At 43.4% G+C, this 16027-nt stretch overlaps 1 protein-coding gene across 2 annotated transcripts in view; it reads left to right on the top strand.

Moving 5' to 3' along the window:
* LOC311256403 (fibroblast growth factor 12-like) overlaps window positions 1–16027 on the top strand; it is a 51545-nt gene that overhangs the window by 24478 nt on the left and 11040 nt on the right. The window contains exons 1-3 of one of the 2 annotated variants that reach the window (XM_084351458.1): window positions 5406–6006; window positions 12000–12110; window positions 14042–14145. In XM_084351458.1, the coding sequence (XP_084207584.1) occupies window positions 5808–6006; window positions 12000–12110; window positions 14042–14145 (414 nt within the window). In that variant the 5' untranslated portion in view covers window positions 5406–5807. Of the gene's footprint in view, window positions 1–5405; window positions 6007–11999; window positions 12111–14041; window positions 14146–16027 lie in introns of those variants that run through there. The other variant, XM_084351457.1, reaches the window with a different exon arrangement.

Genomic DNA, 16027 nt, shown 5'->3' with positions numbered 1-16027 from the left:
CAGGATGAGGCTGAATCAGCTGTTTATCTGTTTGGAGGAAATGTATTCAATTTATTCAATTTATTTAATTTATTCAATTTATTTAATTTATTTAATTTATTTAAATCCTCAGAGAACAAACTTCCTTTGCAACATCATGACATCACTACAGAAGCTCGGAGGAAGAAGTGACTCCTGTTAAACAGGATGAAGTTAATGATGTAAAGAGAGTTTTATGATAAACAGATGTTAGCATGAAGCTAACGCTGCCTCCTCATGTGGTCACAGATGATGCTGGATGTGGAGACGCTCCTGCAGATCTCTGAGACGGAGGGATTATATTTGATATTTGATGTGAGATGAGTCATCGGCAGGATCTGGACTGAGTCCAGGACGACACACTGAGGGATTAGATATAAAAATATAGTCTGGACGCGTGTTCGCTGTCGAACAATAGACTCTGGAGCAAAACACAGTGTGTTGTTAGCGTCTTTGTTTGGTTCGAACATCCAGCTGCCGTCCTCTCCGACGCCCACACACACACTGCAGAGCCTTCTGTTTAAGGTTTAGCTGCAGTGTGTGTGTGTGTGTGTGTGTGTGTGTGTGTGTGTGTGGGTTTATAAGCTGAATGAATAGACATGACAAGTCATCTGCTTCAGTACAACATGCTGTAAAGTGTCTGTGTTTAGCTGAAGAAATCTGTCTTAAATTAGCTGTTTTTACAATAGAAGTCTGGTGTTTTAGATTTCTCTTAAAAACAAGAAATCTCAAGTATGAAACCACAAACGACAAAGAAGTTGTGAAGATGTAAATCTTTGAATTCACAAGTTTAAAGTTTCATGTTAAAAAGGAGGAAGTTTGTTGGGGACTATTTTCGGCGGCAGATGAATCTACATTTGGTGCTTTAGTGCAGCGGTTCTTAACTTTTTTGAGTCGTGACCTCCGAGACCAGTCAGGTCAGCGTTCGTTGGGATTACTTTGTGTACTCTGAGTACACTGTGTACTCTGATTACTGAGTACTGAGCTCTCGCTGGTGGTTTGATGGCCGTTTAAACGTCCTGCTGACTTTCTGCTGCCCTCTGATGAGGCAGTTTGTCTATTGATCAGGAAACACACCTGAACTGTACACACACACACGCATACACACACACTCACACTCACACACATACACACACACACACACACACACACACACACACACACACACACACACACACACACACACACACACACAAAGGAATGAAGGACAGGAAATCCACTGTGGCAGCATCACGATCGATCCCACGGCTCATTAACACCCAGCAGGAGTGTGTGTGTGTGTGTGTGTGTGTGTGTGTGTGTGTGTGTGTGTGTGTGTGTGTTATTCTCTACAGACCAGGTTTGGTCTCCACCTGTAAACTCTCTAAAAACTGTGAATATTCAGCTCCTCAGTATTTCATTGTGATGATTCTGATCTGATCATTAACAGACACTCACCAGGACAAAGACTCACGTCTCCACAGGGGGGCGCCGTGGCATTGAAGGGGAGGCAAATATAGTGCAGGTGGTGAATTAAGATAAAACTATTCAGAGTCCTAACTGAGGAAATGTGAACACTTGGATATCATCTCTGATGTCCGTCCAGAATAAACTTCCATAAATCCACTTAGAAATCATCAAAAGTACCATTCAGAACTCCCCTTAGAATCTTCACGTTTTAAGTTTTCTTCAGTACCAAAGTGATCCAGTGATGGTCGTCTCTACATACATAAGATTACTGTGAACAGGAGCTTCTAACGGATCATTCAGCTCGCTCCGAATAGAGATAAGTCCAGTCTGAACTCGGCTTTAGTCATAATATCCAGGAACTCATGATTACCACTAAGTGTCTGAGTGCTTTTGTCTTAAATAAAGTAGAAAAAGCAGCTCTGCCCGTGCAAGAAAACATCAAAGATCCACTTTTAAGACGTGGAAAATTAATGGAAATATTCTGCATCGTAATGAAGTCCTGTAGAGCTGCAGAGACGTCCTGACCCACAAATCTTCTTCTCCAGATGGAAGAAAACATGTTTGTTTGGTCCATGCATTTTCTTTTTTTTCCATATTGTGCAGCTCTACTTTCAGATGTATGTTCAGTAAGCAGCAGAAAGTTTTGGGACGTCAACCAAAATAATAAGTGGTGAACGTTGTCATCTTCTCTGGGGAATAAGTGTGTGTGTCATCTGCATAAAAACGTCCTGAATGTTGTGTTTCTGAGAGCGACGTCTCTGTTGTGCAGCAGTTTATATCTGACAGACGAGCTTCAATAAAACTGGATGGTGACACACACGTTCCTCCATTTTGAACTCTTGTCGGTCGAATTTGCGTTGAAGTGGTCTCAGTGTGAGCGTCCTGTGCAGCAGCAGACCTGGACACACCGGAGGATGAAGCTGATGATCAGATAAATGATGAAGATGTTTCTCTTCGTCCTCCTCTGTCTCTGCTCTCAGTCCCACTGAGCAGGTACGAGGACACAAATACTCGTCAGTAATTAAAGACACTGACCTGGTTTTTTCTGATGGGACTGTAGGCCTACATTCAGCACGGCGGTGCGTTCACTGACACGTTCTCTGACAGGGAAACAGACGCTGGGCCCTGTTATTGATGCGAGGATGGTAATCCAGTTTAGTTCAGTCTGTCAGCAGCAGCCATGAAAGCTGCCGGACACGTCGGCCTCGGGCCTGAGACAAAGTGATTCGACGTGCAGGATTAATTTATAACAGCATCAAAGTGTTCACACGTCACATGACTGCAGAGCGGAAATATTCACTTAATTAATGTTTTTTCAGGTCACCTCGGTTCATTTATGTTAGCGATGATTTTACTGTTAAAGCTCTAAGAAACAAGAACAGAAACTGAAAGAGAGACTGATCAGACCTGATCTGTCCTGAGTGACCCCATCACAAGTGGACAACTGTAAGTCCGTCCAACAGAGTTTCACACAGTTTATAAAGTGTCTCCAACTCAACAACTCACTAAACTGACACATTTGTTAAGGGAGTCTGGGGACTTTCTCCAGAGGCTAAAAACCTCTGTGACTGTTTGACTGTTAGTGGAAGAAGCTGAGTGTAGATGAGACCAATTAGCAGAGCTCGTTACACCATCCAATCATCAGCTGAGTCACTGACAACAAACGGTGTCATCCATCATCATCATCATCATCATCATCACACTCTGTGTGTGTGTGTGTGTGTGTGTGTGTGTGTGTGTGTAAAATGTACTCAAAATCACAACCTTTCTCAGATCGTAGACCAGAGCTTTAACTTTTGGGGGAATGTTTCTAAAACGTACTGAAGCACTCAGACAACTCATCTGGTAATCACGAGTTTCTGGATATTATGACTAAAGTCGTGTTCAGACTGGATTTAACTCCATTAAACGTGTGCCGAATGAGCTGTTAGCACTTCCTGTTTACAGCGAACTCTTGGATGTACAGACAAATATCACTGAATTACTTTCATTCTGAAGAAAACTGAAAAACATGACAATTCTCAGGGGAGTTCTGAATGGTCTTTTCTTTGTGTTATTCAGTGTCTGGATGGACATCAGCGATAAAGAGTAAATGAAACTGAATCAGATCAATATCTCTGCCTTCTCTTAAATATAATGATAATCTATCTGATGTGGGATCAGTTTCCTCGTCTCACCTGCGGCTGCAGCTCCACACTGAGATCGCAGTGAATCATCAGCGCTGTGAAGCAGCAGCAGTGTGCGAGGACGCCGGCTGACTGTCAGATAATGTTGATACCTGCAGGCTCACACAGCGTCTCATCACTTAGAGCTGATCTGAGAGCAGATCTCATGGTTATTCAGCCCTGACAACATGTTCGTGATCTGCTCTGCTGCTGAACAGAGATGGTTTTATGTAACCGTGCAGTCGAACAGCTGCAGCACAGCAGAGTGTCAGAGCTGATATTTAACATGGTTTTAACATGGACGCTGGTTTGATAAAGACACGACTGGAGAATGCTGAGATGTTTCTGTCCAGAGTGTAAACCCACTGTGACGTCATCAGTTCTGAAGCCTCAAATCTGAGCTTTTTGGAGCCAGAAGTGACGATGTCGACCTACATCACACCCTGCTCGATCGTCTAATTTACTGTAAAACGGACCATAAATTAAAAAATGAACATCATGTTGTGTTTAAGAAGACTTGAAACTAGAGATTGCGACCATGACCTCATCAGGAAAGTGTTCACTGAGGTTATAAATCACCTTAGAAATAGACTAATTTCTTCATAAGCGTGCAATCAGACTGCTTTTTGAAACCAGTCTGCACCCTTTTATGAGCTTCACTGTAGCTGCTAAGCTAAAGCGTGGGTGCACGAGCACGTCGAGGGCACGTCCTCAGATCAGTGTGATCTCTGTGATCACAGCAGACGAGCTGCATGGAGACATCTGATGTTTGAATCATCTCCAGCTGCTTCAGGTGTTCAGCAGAACGCTGCAACTCTGTTTTACTGTGAAGCTCCAGAGATGTTCTGTGGACTACGAGACTTCACCTGACTTTGACATTTTTGGGTGAACTGTTCCTTTAAATGTCGTCTGGTTTGGACCTGATAAGAGTCTCCTGGGGAATCAGATCTGGAGTTCAGTGAACTGGATCGAGATGAAACCAGTAAACGGTCCTGCTGAAGGTGGAGTGGTCTGATGTGGGAGCAACATGAAACATCAGGCAGAATATTTTTAGGAGCTGCTTCCACACCTCCACCCGTCTCTCCATCACTCTCTCTCCTCTCTCTGGCTGGTCCTCTCTCTCTCCCTCCTCTCTCGCTCTCTCATCACATTGAGCAGCTCTGTGAGGAGGAGGAGGAGGAGGAGGAGGAGGAGGAGGCGATCAGAGGAAGCAGAGTAGCGTCTCTGTCGGTTCATCGTCTCTTTCTCTCTGGGATTATTTTCAACTTCTTTGGACGTCGGCGCTGTTTCTCTTTCTTTAACTCCTCTTCAGCTGATCCTCCGAAGACCTGAAGACGCCTCTGAAAGTTGTTGACGAGCTGATGTTGAAGATGGAGGTGTGAACGAGCGACGGCGTCCCTCCGCCCCCGGAAACAAAACCATGCAGCAGCTGTTCGATTCTTCAGTTCATGGATGCATCATCATGATCGGTGCGTAAATCCGGAGAACGGCAGCAGTTCCTGCAGACATGTGCCTCCACCGGAGAGCCTGAGCCTGAGAGGGAAACGGATAAATTACCCAGCATGCATTTTGGTTCATGCATTAATATGTGCTGCAGCTGTCTGTCGTGTTTAAAACAAGTCGTGGCCGTTTGGGACTCAGATGAAAGTTCCCTCTCCAGGATCAGGGAGTAAGTGCTGACTAATTTAGAGTTTATCAGTAATTAACTTGATGATTCTTCATAATCAGATGATCGTCAAGAATCCTTCAGAAATGTAAAGATTGTTCAAATAACACAAATTAACTGTAGTTTTTGTCGTGTTTGATGATTCTTTAGTTGAAGAAAGTGTCTTTGGATTAAACATCATGACTGAAGCTTCGTCGCCCCCTCTGGTGTGAACAACAACTGCAGGATGTGAACGACCAAAGTCATTTCCACTGAAGAAGAAACTGTGGTCAGGATGTCGTTTTCTTAATCTTTGCAGCCTTTAATGATTCTTCAGGCGTCTGGACCGTAAAATCTTCTCAAAGTGGATCTGAAGAGTTCTGAGTCAGTTCTGGATCATGGAGCGGCCGTAAACATCTTCATCAGACACTCTGTTCGGACATGTCACCTGATCTGGACTAACAGTCGAGCGTCCTCACACTCGGGAGCAGATACTTTCTCCTCAGTGGCTCCGCCCACTTCTCAGGGAGATGGCGGCGGCCATCGCCAGCTCCCTGATCCGACAAAAACGTCAGGCCAGAGAGTCCAACAGCGAGAAGGTCACCACCAACAAGAGACGCTCGAGTCCGACCAAAGACCCGAGGTCTCTGTGTGAGAGACACATCTTCAGCGTCTTCAGCAAAGTTCGCTTCTGCAGCGGGAAGAAACGACCCGTACGACGGAAACCAGGTGGGTTCACAGACCGAGACGGAAGGTAGACTCGGCTTTAATCTCACCCGCCAGTAACACTCGGCTGGGTCCAAGTTTAGCTTTAAAGGAGCAGTCTGTAAAATACGTCCTGAGTTTTAGTTTAAACATTTAAACTACTGAGTCTAATAAGTCAACAGAATAAACTAAATGTGAAGAAAGGAAATATTCTGACACTTATTTTCATTATAAACAGAAAAATAAACCGTCTGAACTCAAGTTTCTCTGTGACTGAACTCAGACGAGCTTCATCGCCTCGTTAACTCATCGTCAAACACACTTCATTCAAACTGGACACAAACTGAACCACAGTCACCAGAACAGCGTTGGTTTGTCTCCACAGTCTCTGGTTCGGTCCAAATAAATCCTCAGTTCACAGAGTAACATGTGGAAATATTCTGCCTCTACACGCTGATGATGTCCGACTCTCTCTCTCTGTCCTCTCCTGTCCTCTCCTGTCCTCGCCTGCCGTGTCTTCTCGTTCCCGGAGTCACAGTCCTGGTCAGAGCCGCTGTAAATCGCCTCTGGACTGTGTCCTCTGTCTTCAGACTGACCAACTGAGGCTGAGTTCAGTTCTGGTCCGGTCCGGTCTGGTGACGCCCCCTGTGATCTACGGTTGTGATCCAGGCAAACTCCAGTCAGCTAACAGGGCCACTTAGCTCCATGGCTAACTGAGCTACTTGCTAACAGCAGCTAGTCACTACAGGAAAGAGTATGGTGAGCAGCAGTTAGCGGTTATGCTGCTCCCTTTAAACCCGACTCGACTGGACCCGACTCGACTCTGGCTGCAATTATCCAAAGTGATATCTGTTGTTTTGTGGCTTCACACGATGAGACAGCAGCTCCACCGTCTAACCTCCTGTGTCTGTCCACAGCGGTGCTCGTGTGACTCAGTGTTAGCCTGTTAGCTTCTGGATATTATGCCTGCAGATAAACAAAGATGTTGTCACAGTGGAGCAGCTGCTCCACAGATCAGATGGTTCACTGATATTAATATGACTTGTTTCATCAGTTTGAAGTCGACGATCGGCTGCAGCCTCCTCAGAGTCGTCTGCCGGGTCGTCGTATTAATTGTCGCATAATTTTCATCAAGAGTTTAAAATATTAAACGTGGGTATAAAAAGAAAAAGTGATGATGTCAGCAGAGTTCCTGCAGGATGACGAGCTGAACTCATCGGGGCCGATTTCAATATTAACACAATATTTATGAGCTCTTTACACATTTATGAGCGTCTCATTAGCCGACGCCCCGCTGCTGCCCGACGCTTCATGTTTTCTTGGCAACACAACAAACAGCCTGTTAAAGGGCTGTTACACTGCTCTGCTGCTGCTTCACTTCAACGTCTTCACACAGCCACTAATTCACAAACCTCTGCAGCTGCTGAGTCACCGCTCGCCACGTCAGCACTTTGTCTTCTTCACATGTTTCATCATCTCGCTGATCAGATCTGTTACACACAGGAAGCACAGCTGCAAAACAACCAACACCGAGTTTCATGAGCTGGTCCAGATGTTTGTGAAGCTTCAAGCTCTTTGTTAGAGCTGACGGCCTGAACACGTGACGACAGACCAGCTGCAAGATAAACATGAACTTCTTATGTTTCCCTTTTTATATTTAACTTTGGTTTTTACAAATTTCAAAACTTAAATTAAAATAACAAACATGATTCTTTAAGTGTCGCTCAGAGAACATGTTGGCTTTTATTCTGAAAGACTCAGAAATGGCCTCAGTTATTGAACTTATAATATAAAACTGAATCTAAAAGGAGCTTTAATCAATAACAACGATCAGAAAAACAATCGATGACTGATCAACACTTTCCAGTCAAAACAATCATAATCAATACAAAGATAAATAATAATTCTAATTAATCAACAACACTGAGGTCTGTTTCATATTCGAGCTGCTGACTCTGACTGAACTGTCAGTTATTGATCAGCCCCTCGATCAATACCGTCTGTCAGCAGCTGTTTACATCCTCCAGTCATCATAACCATCTTCATAAATGCAGTCGGAGGACAAACGTCTGCTCACACTCAACAAAACTTTACTGACACAAACATGTTGAGATAAATATCAGAAATAATGAGTTTATATATGGAAATAAAATAAAATAAAGTTTTATTGTTTTAGAAAATGCAACATTTAATTTTATAGATATAATTTATGTCTTTATGTCATTTAAAAGAGTAAAAATCAAAAACATGTTCACTGCTTCAGAAAAAATGAAACGTTGGGATCAAAATATTTACAGTAAAATGAATCTCTGCCGTTACGTTTACAGTAAATAAAGACAGTTAACTGTAAAATATCAAATCTAAAGTGATGATGATTAAAGACATGAGCAGCTGATTCAGGCGCCTGTTTCTTTTGTAAACTTTAATCTTAACACAGCATCAGATATTGTGTTTGTCTGACAGTGAAGCAGGAACACTCGGTGTGTCGGAGCCGTCACACAACAGCTGAAGCTAAAATAGATAAAAATGTGACTGGTTTGTTCTCACAGTTCGAAGGAGGCGTCATGTGAGGAGGTGTTTTCATTAACACGCTGCAGACACAGTCAGAAATCATCAACCTGAAACGTCCTGACGAGACGTCACGTTCAGCTTCTGCCTCAAACTAAACGTCAGATATCACACAAACAAAGTCAGGTGGCTGCTCTCTGATTGGGCGCTGGACTCCATGAAGCTGCGCTATAAAAAGATTTATGTTAACGACCGATCACATGACTTAATGTGTGAAAGTGAAGAGTCTCTACGGAGCTTTGAGCCTCTTTCAGCTCCGAGTTTTTAAGAATACATGCACTGTTTATCGGAAGATTTTTAGGTTGTTTCAAGGAGTAAAAACACTTTAAATACTTTATAATTAGTATAAAAGGAATGAGCAGGTTTTCTTCTTCAGTTCTTCAGTTCACTGGGTTAGTTACTGTTTTTAGGTTGGGAGAAACTTTTCAGGCTCTTTAGTTTTCTGTGAGGATATCAAACGTCACGACACGATCGCCAAACAACCGAATTGGAAATTTGAAACAAAAATACTTAAAATCAACTCTGTCTGAAAGGTGCAGTATGTAAGATAAATTAACTATTATCAACACAATGTGAAAAAATAGTTTTCACATTATGACGTTTACTGCAGAGATATCTACTGTAGTTAGCATGCTAACAAGCTAGCTGCAGCCCATCCCAACACTCCCTGATGCTCCGGCTGCTAGCAGCAGTTAGCAGTAATTCTAGCGACATGCATGACTTTTTGTTTTCAAAAAAATCATTAAGTAAAAGAGTATACTCAGTAACTACTCAGTATTATGCATCATTTTATATGTCAAATCACAGATATTGATGAACTAATCATTACCTAATGATTCATTAATAGATCATCTCCTCTGTTCTTAACTAACTCCTCAGTTGTTGATGAAGGTTCACAGTCATCCAGGTCAACGACCCACAAGTGGCCCTAACGACTCTGTAAGGACACTCCCACACTATGTAAGGACACTCCCACACTATGTAAGGACACTCCCATACTATGTAAGGACACTCCCACACTCTGTAAGGACACTCCCACACTATGTAAGGACACTCCCATACTATGTAAGGACACTCCCACACTCTGTAAGGACACTCCCACACTATGTACGGACACTCCCGCACTCTGTAAGGACACTCCCACACTCTGTAAGGACACTCCCACACTATGTAAGGACACTCCCACACTCTGTAAGGACACTCACACACTCTGTAAGGACACTCCCACACTATGTAAGGACACTCCCACACTCTGTAAGGACACTCCCACACTCTGTAAGGACACTCACACACTATGTAAGGACACTCCCACACTCTGTAAGGACACTCCCACACTATGTAAGGACACTCCCACACTCTGTAAGGACACTCACACACTCTGTAAGGACACTCACACACTATGTAAGGACACTCCCACACTCTGTAAGGACACTACCACACTCTGTAAGGACACTCCCACACTCTGTAAGGACACTCACACACTATGTAAGGACACTCCCACACTCTGTAAGGACACTCCCACACTCTGTAAGGACACTCCCACACTCTGTAAGGACACTCCCACACTCTGTAAGGACACTCACACACTCTGTAAGGACACTACCACACTCTGTAAGGAGTAGTAAGAACTTAGTAAGAAGTGAAGAAGCCTCTTGGATGAGAGGTGAAACGTCTTCAACAAACTGAAACGGGTCCAGTTGACTAGGATACAGAACTTAGTATATACTCCTCAGTTATTACTCATTAACGATTCTTTAACTATCAAGTCGCTCCTGACCACGTATCAATAAGAAGTGTTAACGTTGTGGGAATGAAGAAAAGTGTAACAAATAACTGGCTGATAATTTAATGTTTTATAAACAATCAAATCAGACCGGGTCGGTTCGGTTCGGGTCGGTTCGGTTCGGTCGACGGGGAATAAACTCTGTTATTTTATCATTCGTGTCCCGTTATCCGTCCGTCCGTCCGTCTGTGTGTCTTTATATGAATGTTAAGTAGCACAGCAGCCTGCTCCACATTAGCCTCTCTCTCTGTATTTGGGTCTATTTCTGCCGGAGATGAGTCCTTCTGGCCCACATTGTCATCTGGAGCATCACTTCATCACTGCAGCTTCAACATGTTTACGTCCTCACACCTTCACCTCCGGCCGTCCTGCATGAATCAGACACGTTAATGCAGCTGTGATATTAATGTTAATAACATCAGATATAAAAGGAAAAACACCGACACTGAGATAATAAGACTTTCTCTGAAGGTTCTGAGGTCGAGGACGGCGTCCAGCGTGTCCTCGTTTGTTTTGTTGTGGTCGTTTATTTTCTTAAATCCTGTTTCAGCTTCTGGATTTTCTCTTCACATCGCTTCACTGTGTGGTGAAAGCACAGATCTACGGAGGACTGAGGCTGCCAAAATCAGAAATATATAAAGAAATATAAAAATGACTCAATACATATTTAAAAAATGAACATGCAGTTAAATGCACCACAGATAAAGGGAAAGATGGGAAATAATACAGAAATAAATACGTAAATAACAGAAATTAAAGAAATTACAATTTTTTTTTAAATGGAAAATAAAATAGATTATGCAAAAACTTTTGTTGCATTTAATGACATGAATGTATTTTTGAAGCATTTTCATATTTTTTGATTTGTGTCTGATGTTGGCAGCTTCAGGCCTCCATATGAGGCCACAGGTGGAGGTGAAATACCATCAAAGATCTTCTGATTTTGCTTTGACGAGTCAGAACCGTGTTGGACTTCCTGGTTGGACTTCAGTGTCAGTTGTTTGCTTTTGTTTACTCGGCTGACGGGGTTTTAAAAACGATCCTGACATCGACCAATAATCACACACTCAGGTCACTCAGAGATCCTCTGGTGCCGCGAGTGCACTCACTCTGAAGTAAAAAACGTCCTTAGGAACGGCGAGCAGCGGATGTGTGGCGGCTGATGGACGTAGTGACGCTGTGATCCTTCGTGTGTGTGTGTGTGTGTGTGTGTGTGTGTGTGTGTGTGAGCTCACTGATCATTGTAGGTCAGATATGTGAATCATTTTGATGAACAGTGCTGCTGTTTAATCTGTGAACAGGAGAGAATATCTGAGAGGTGAAGACTTTGTAGACAAAATGGTGAAACCAGTGTTCATGTGAGATGTGTGTGTGGTACAGTGTAAGAGTTGTAGTGCTGAAGTGCAACATGAACAGAGAGGAAGAGGATGAAGAGGATGAAGAGCTAATGTGTCCACAGACTGCAGCAGAACATCAAACAATCCTGCAGCTGAATTATAAATGTGCTCAAAGTGTGTTTAAAGTGGACGGATGGTGCAGCACTCAGCTCACAGTGTGTGTGTGTGTGTGTGTGTGTGTGTGTGAAGCTGACGTCTCAGTGTGTGTTGGCAGTGTTAATCTAACATCTCCTCGTGTGTGTGTGTGTGTGTGTGTGTGTGTGTTGCAGAGCCGCAGCTGAAGGGCATCGTGACGCGTCTCTTCAGTGAGCAGGGCTTCTTCCTGCAGATGCAGCCTGATGGAGCCATCAGTGGAAACAAGGACGAGAACAGCGACTACAGTGAGTCTGTGACACGTCCACATGGTTCTGCTGAAGCACACACTGAGCTCGGCCCAGGACCGTGACACCAGCATGTTCCTGAGTGCATTCAGGAGAAAACCCACCTGAAGACAAGAGTTTAGTTTTTACAGAAGCATCCGAACTGAAGTGAAGTTGTTGAGATAATAACCACCAGAATCAGCAGCACCACTGTTCCTGTCCTGAATCAATGAGCCCCATCGTCACATAACTGGGAGCGATCAGGCTCTGACTGTTCACATGATTCAGTCCGTAGTTGGACGTTAACGACGTAAAGCTGTCAACACGACGTCTCTTCTCACAGCGTCTCCGCGGTCCGAACCCTCCTCATGGGGGATTTGTTAGGTTTGTAAAAACAAAATAATTCTCTCCTTCGTCACGTTGCACATGAGCAGAAAACGTTTTAACAACATCCGGTTTCTTTTACGGTTTTACACATGCACAGATGTAAAAGAAGAAACTGGATTAACGGCGTACGTGCGCCAAATGAAACACTGGGCAGAAACCAGGCGTGTTTTTATCTGATAAAACATATTGCATCATGGGTGAAACGTGACAGGGAAGAGGAAAGTAAGATGGCAAATGAGACTAAAACAGAGGAAGAGAAAGAAGGTGAGTAGTGAACTAAACAAAAAGGGATAACAGTATAAAGGCAGGGAGGAGCTCTGACACATAATATGTTTTATTATGATCTTTCTCTGTCTTTAGTGTTACTGTCCCGCGTCCTTTGCACCAGCTGATGTAAACACTGATGTCATGGTGCATTTCATTCACCTCAGACGTCGGCGCTGGGAGTCCACGTTACCTGAGCTCCAGCACGAGTCAGACACAAAGACACAGACACAAAGACACAGACACAAAGACACGAATAAGACAATACACATTCATTCTGCAGCTCTCCTGGCTGTTGATGTGCTGAGCAGCCATCTTGGATTGTGAGGTCAGGATCGGTGAGGTGCTTCTAACTTTCCGATTCAGAAATCTGACATCAGAGGAAACTTGACCAGCAATCACACACTTCTTCTTCTTTAACGTGAATATTTCAGCGTTTACACAGAAACACTTTCTGTCTTTAAAGATGGATCATCAGATCATTTGATAAGTAAAAGAGGTCGTGAAGCTGATCAGGTATCTGATGCCTCGTGTGGGGAAACACTTCTGTCTGTCCTCAAACATCTGGACGCTGGACAGCAGCAGATCTGTGTTCTGTGCTGTTGGATGAGATTCTGCTGCTGCTTCAAATCCTCTGGTTTGGAAAAGAGAAGCAAAAAGAGGACAAGAGGAGGAGGAGATGTTTTGGATTCCCCTCTCATCTCTGTCTCTGAGTTAAATAAAGGAGGATTAACAGCACCATCGCCACAGGCCTCTTCCTCCTCCACCTCCTCCTCCTCATCCTCACCCACACTGCAGAGAGCTGTCCCCGAGGATTAACTCACCTCTCATCACTTCATCCCTCCTCTCTCTCCCCCCTCCTCCCCCTCCTCCCTCCCCCTCTCTCCCCCTCCTCTCTCTCTCTCTGTCTCTCGCCCACCAGCGAGTTTAAACTGATGACAGAAATATCACTTATGTTTGATCAGTTTGAAGCAAAAGATCTGAAAGTTTTTCTTTAATTTTGACCTTCTGCCTCTGCTGTAACCAACTCTCTCTCTCTCTCTCTCTCTCTGTCTCTGTCTCTGTCTCCCTCTCTCTCTGTCTCTGTCTCTGTCTCTCTCTCTGTCTCTGTCTCTCTCTCTCTGTGTCTCTCTCTCTCCCTCTGTGTCTCTCTCTCTCTCTCTCTCTGTCTCTGTCTCTCTCTCTCTCTCTCTGTCTCTGTCTCTGTCTCTCTCTCTGTCTCTCTCTCTCTGTGTCTCTCTCTCTCCCTCTGTGTCTCTCTCTCTCTCTCTCTCTCTCCCTCTGTGTCTCTCGCCCTCCAGCTCTGTTTAACCTGATCCCAGTAGGTTTGAGGGTCGTGGCCATCCAGGGAGTGAAGGCTGGACTCTACGTGGCCATGAACGCAGAGGGATTCCTCTACACATCAGTAAGAAAAGCTGTCTGTCTGTCTTACGTGAGCTTTACGGGTCGTTCTCGCAAATTTCCAGAATCCAATGAAAAACAGGCTCAACAGGAATCAGATGGATGGAAAAGTATAATATATATATATATAAGTATATATATATATATATATATATATATATATATATATATATATATATATAAGTATATATTGGCCAATTTCAGAAAATCATAAATGAAGAGGGATTATAACATCTTTGATTTTTGTATATATCTGCAATGAACATCATCAGTCTCCTGCAGAAGTTTCAAGGAAATTAAAATAATGTGAAAAATGACTTCCTGTTATTAATGTGATGACTGTAAACATTCAGCAACAACTATGTTAATCAACACATGTTGTAAATGATCCTCAGTGTCTCTGTGATGTTCAGGACACATTTCAACACAATCCAGTTAAAAATGATCGATCGGTGACGTTTAGAGGATCATTATGCTGAAATTTAGCTCAGAGGGCCGAGAAGAGTTCATAACTTAAAAAGTATGAGTTTTTACGACATGATCTGGGAAAAGTTGTGGATTTTGGGTGAGTTTGTGTGGAAGGACTCTCACGTAGGTTCATTTACAGACCCAAGTTAAAATGGGTCATCACAGACCACACGACTCTCATTCTTTATACTGCGTCACCCGACATGTTTTCTTTAAGACATTCGCTAAAATGAAAAAAGCAAAAACATTTAGTCTGATTCATTTGTAGGATCACGTGATGAAACACTGCGATGAAGCTCGTTTCCTGCACAAACTCCAAATGACTCTGAAACTGATGTTTGTTGTGTGATGAACTCATAATGAGTCGACATTATATTTACCTTTTTCTAAAAACAAGATAAATATATTCCCTGTGTCCGGTTCACATTCAGTCACTTCCTGCTGACTGATGGAAACAAAGTTCCTACAATAATGTAAAAATATAACCCGGGCGTCCTCGTCTGTCCTCAGACTACAGCTGCAACGATTACTGGTTTGGAATAATTAATTTCCATCTGTCCTAATAATCGATCGATCATCTCAGTCATTTTTCAATAATAACATCAAACGTTGTCTGGTTCAGCTTCCTACATGTGGGTTTGCTGTTCTGGATTTTTTATTAGTCGCATCTTTACAAACAGCTGCTGAACCTCCGCTGTTTAGGAGAAAAGCAAAGCTGGACACAAACAATATAAAATGATCTGGAAGCTGCAACTTTTATCCATCATCAGAGGTCTGAGTCTGCAGGAGCACCACTGTCTTGCTCAAGGGCACTTAGGCAGAGTAACTGCTCACCTTCCTGCCGGTGCAACAAAAGAATCTGACTGAAAATATCCTGACGAGATAAAGTTACTCACCCGGCTGCTCCTTGTCTTACCGTGTGTCATTTTAAGACATTGATTAATAAATATCAGGTTGTCTAACAGATGAAGGTCCTCACATTTACAAAAGATCTTGTGTTTCGGTTTTAGATCATTTTAAAAACAAAGACTGTGACTTTAATGTGGAGCGGGAGCTCCACTGTACAATCTGTTTAAATCAGATACATATGTTAGAAAATAATACTAACGGTTAATAACAGGATCTCCCCGATCAGCCCGCAGTGTAGACAGACTACAGCTACAGCTGTTGTATTATTGCAGCGCCTCACTGAGTCCATCTCCATCCATAATTCATGTCTGCTCCTTCCATAAAACTTTAAAATGCAATTCTTCAGTCGTTGTGTGCACCGCATGAGAAACAAGATGGAGTGATGGAGGAAGAGAGAGAGGATGGAGACGTTACAGAGAACCTCCTCCCCCTCCTCCCCCTCCTCACCCTCCTCACCCTCCTCACCCTCCTCACCCCCTCCTCCCCCTCCTCACACCTCCTCACCCTCC

The sequence above is a fragment of the Pagrus pagrus genome, assembly GCF_965226575.1.
Source record: "Pagrus pagrus genome assembly, chromosome: 4".
Classification (NCBI taxonomy): Eukaryota; Metazoa; Chordata; class Actinopteri; order Spariformes; family Sparidae; genus Pagrus; species Pagrus pagrus.
This window is presented reverse-complemented; position numbering and strand designations above follow the sequence as displayed.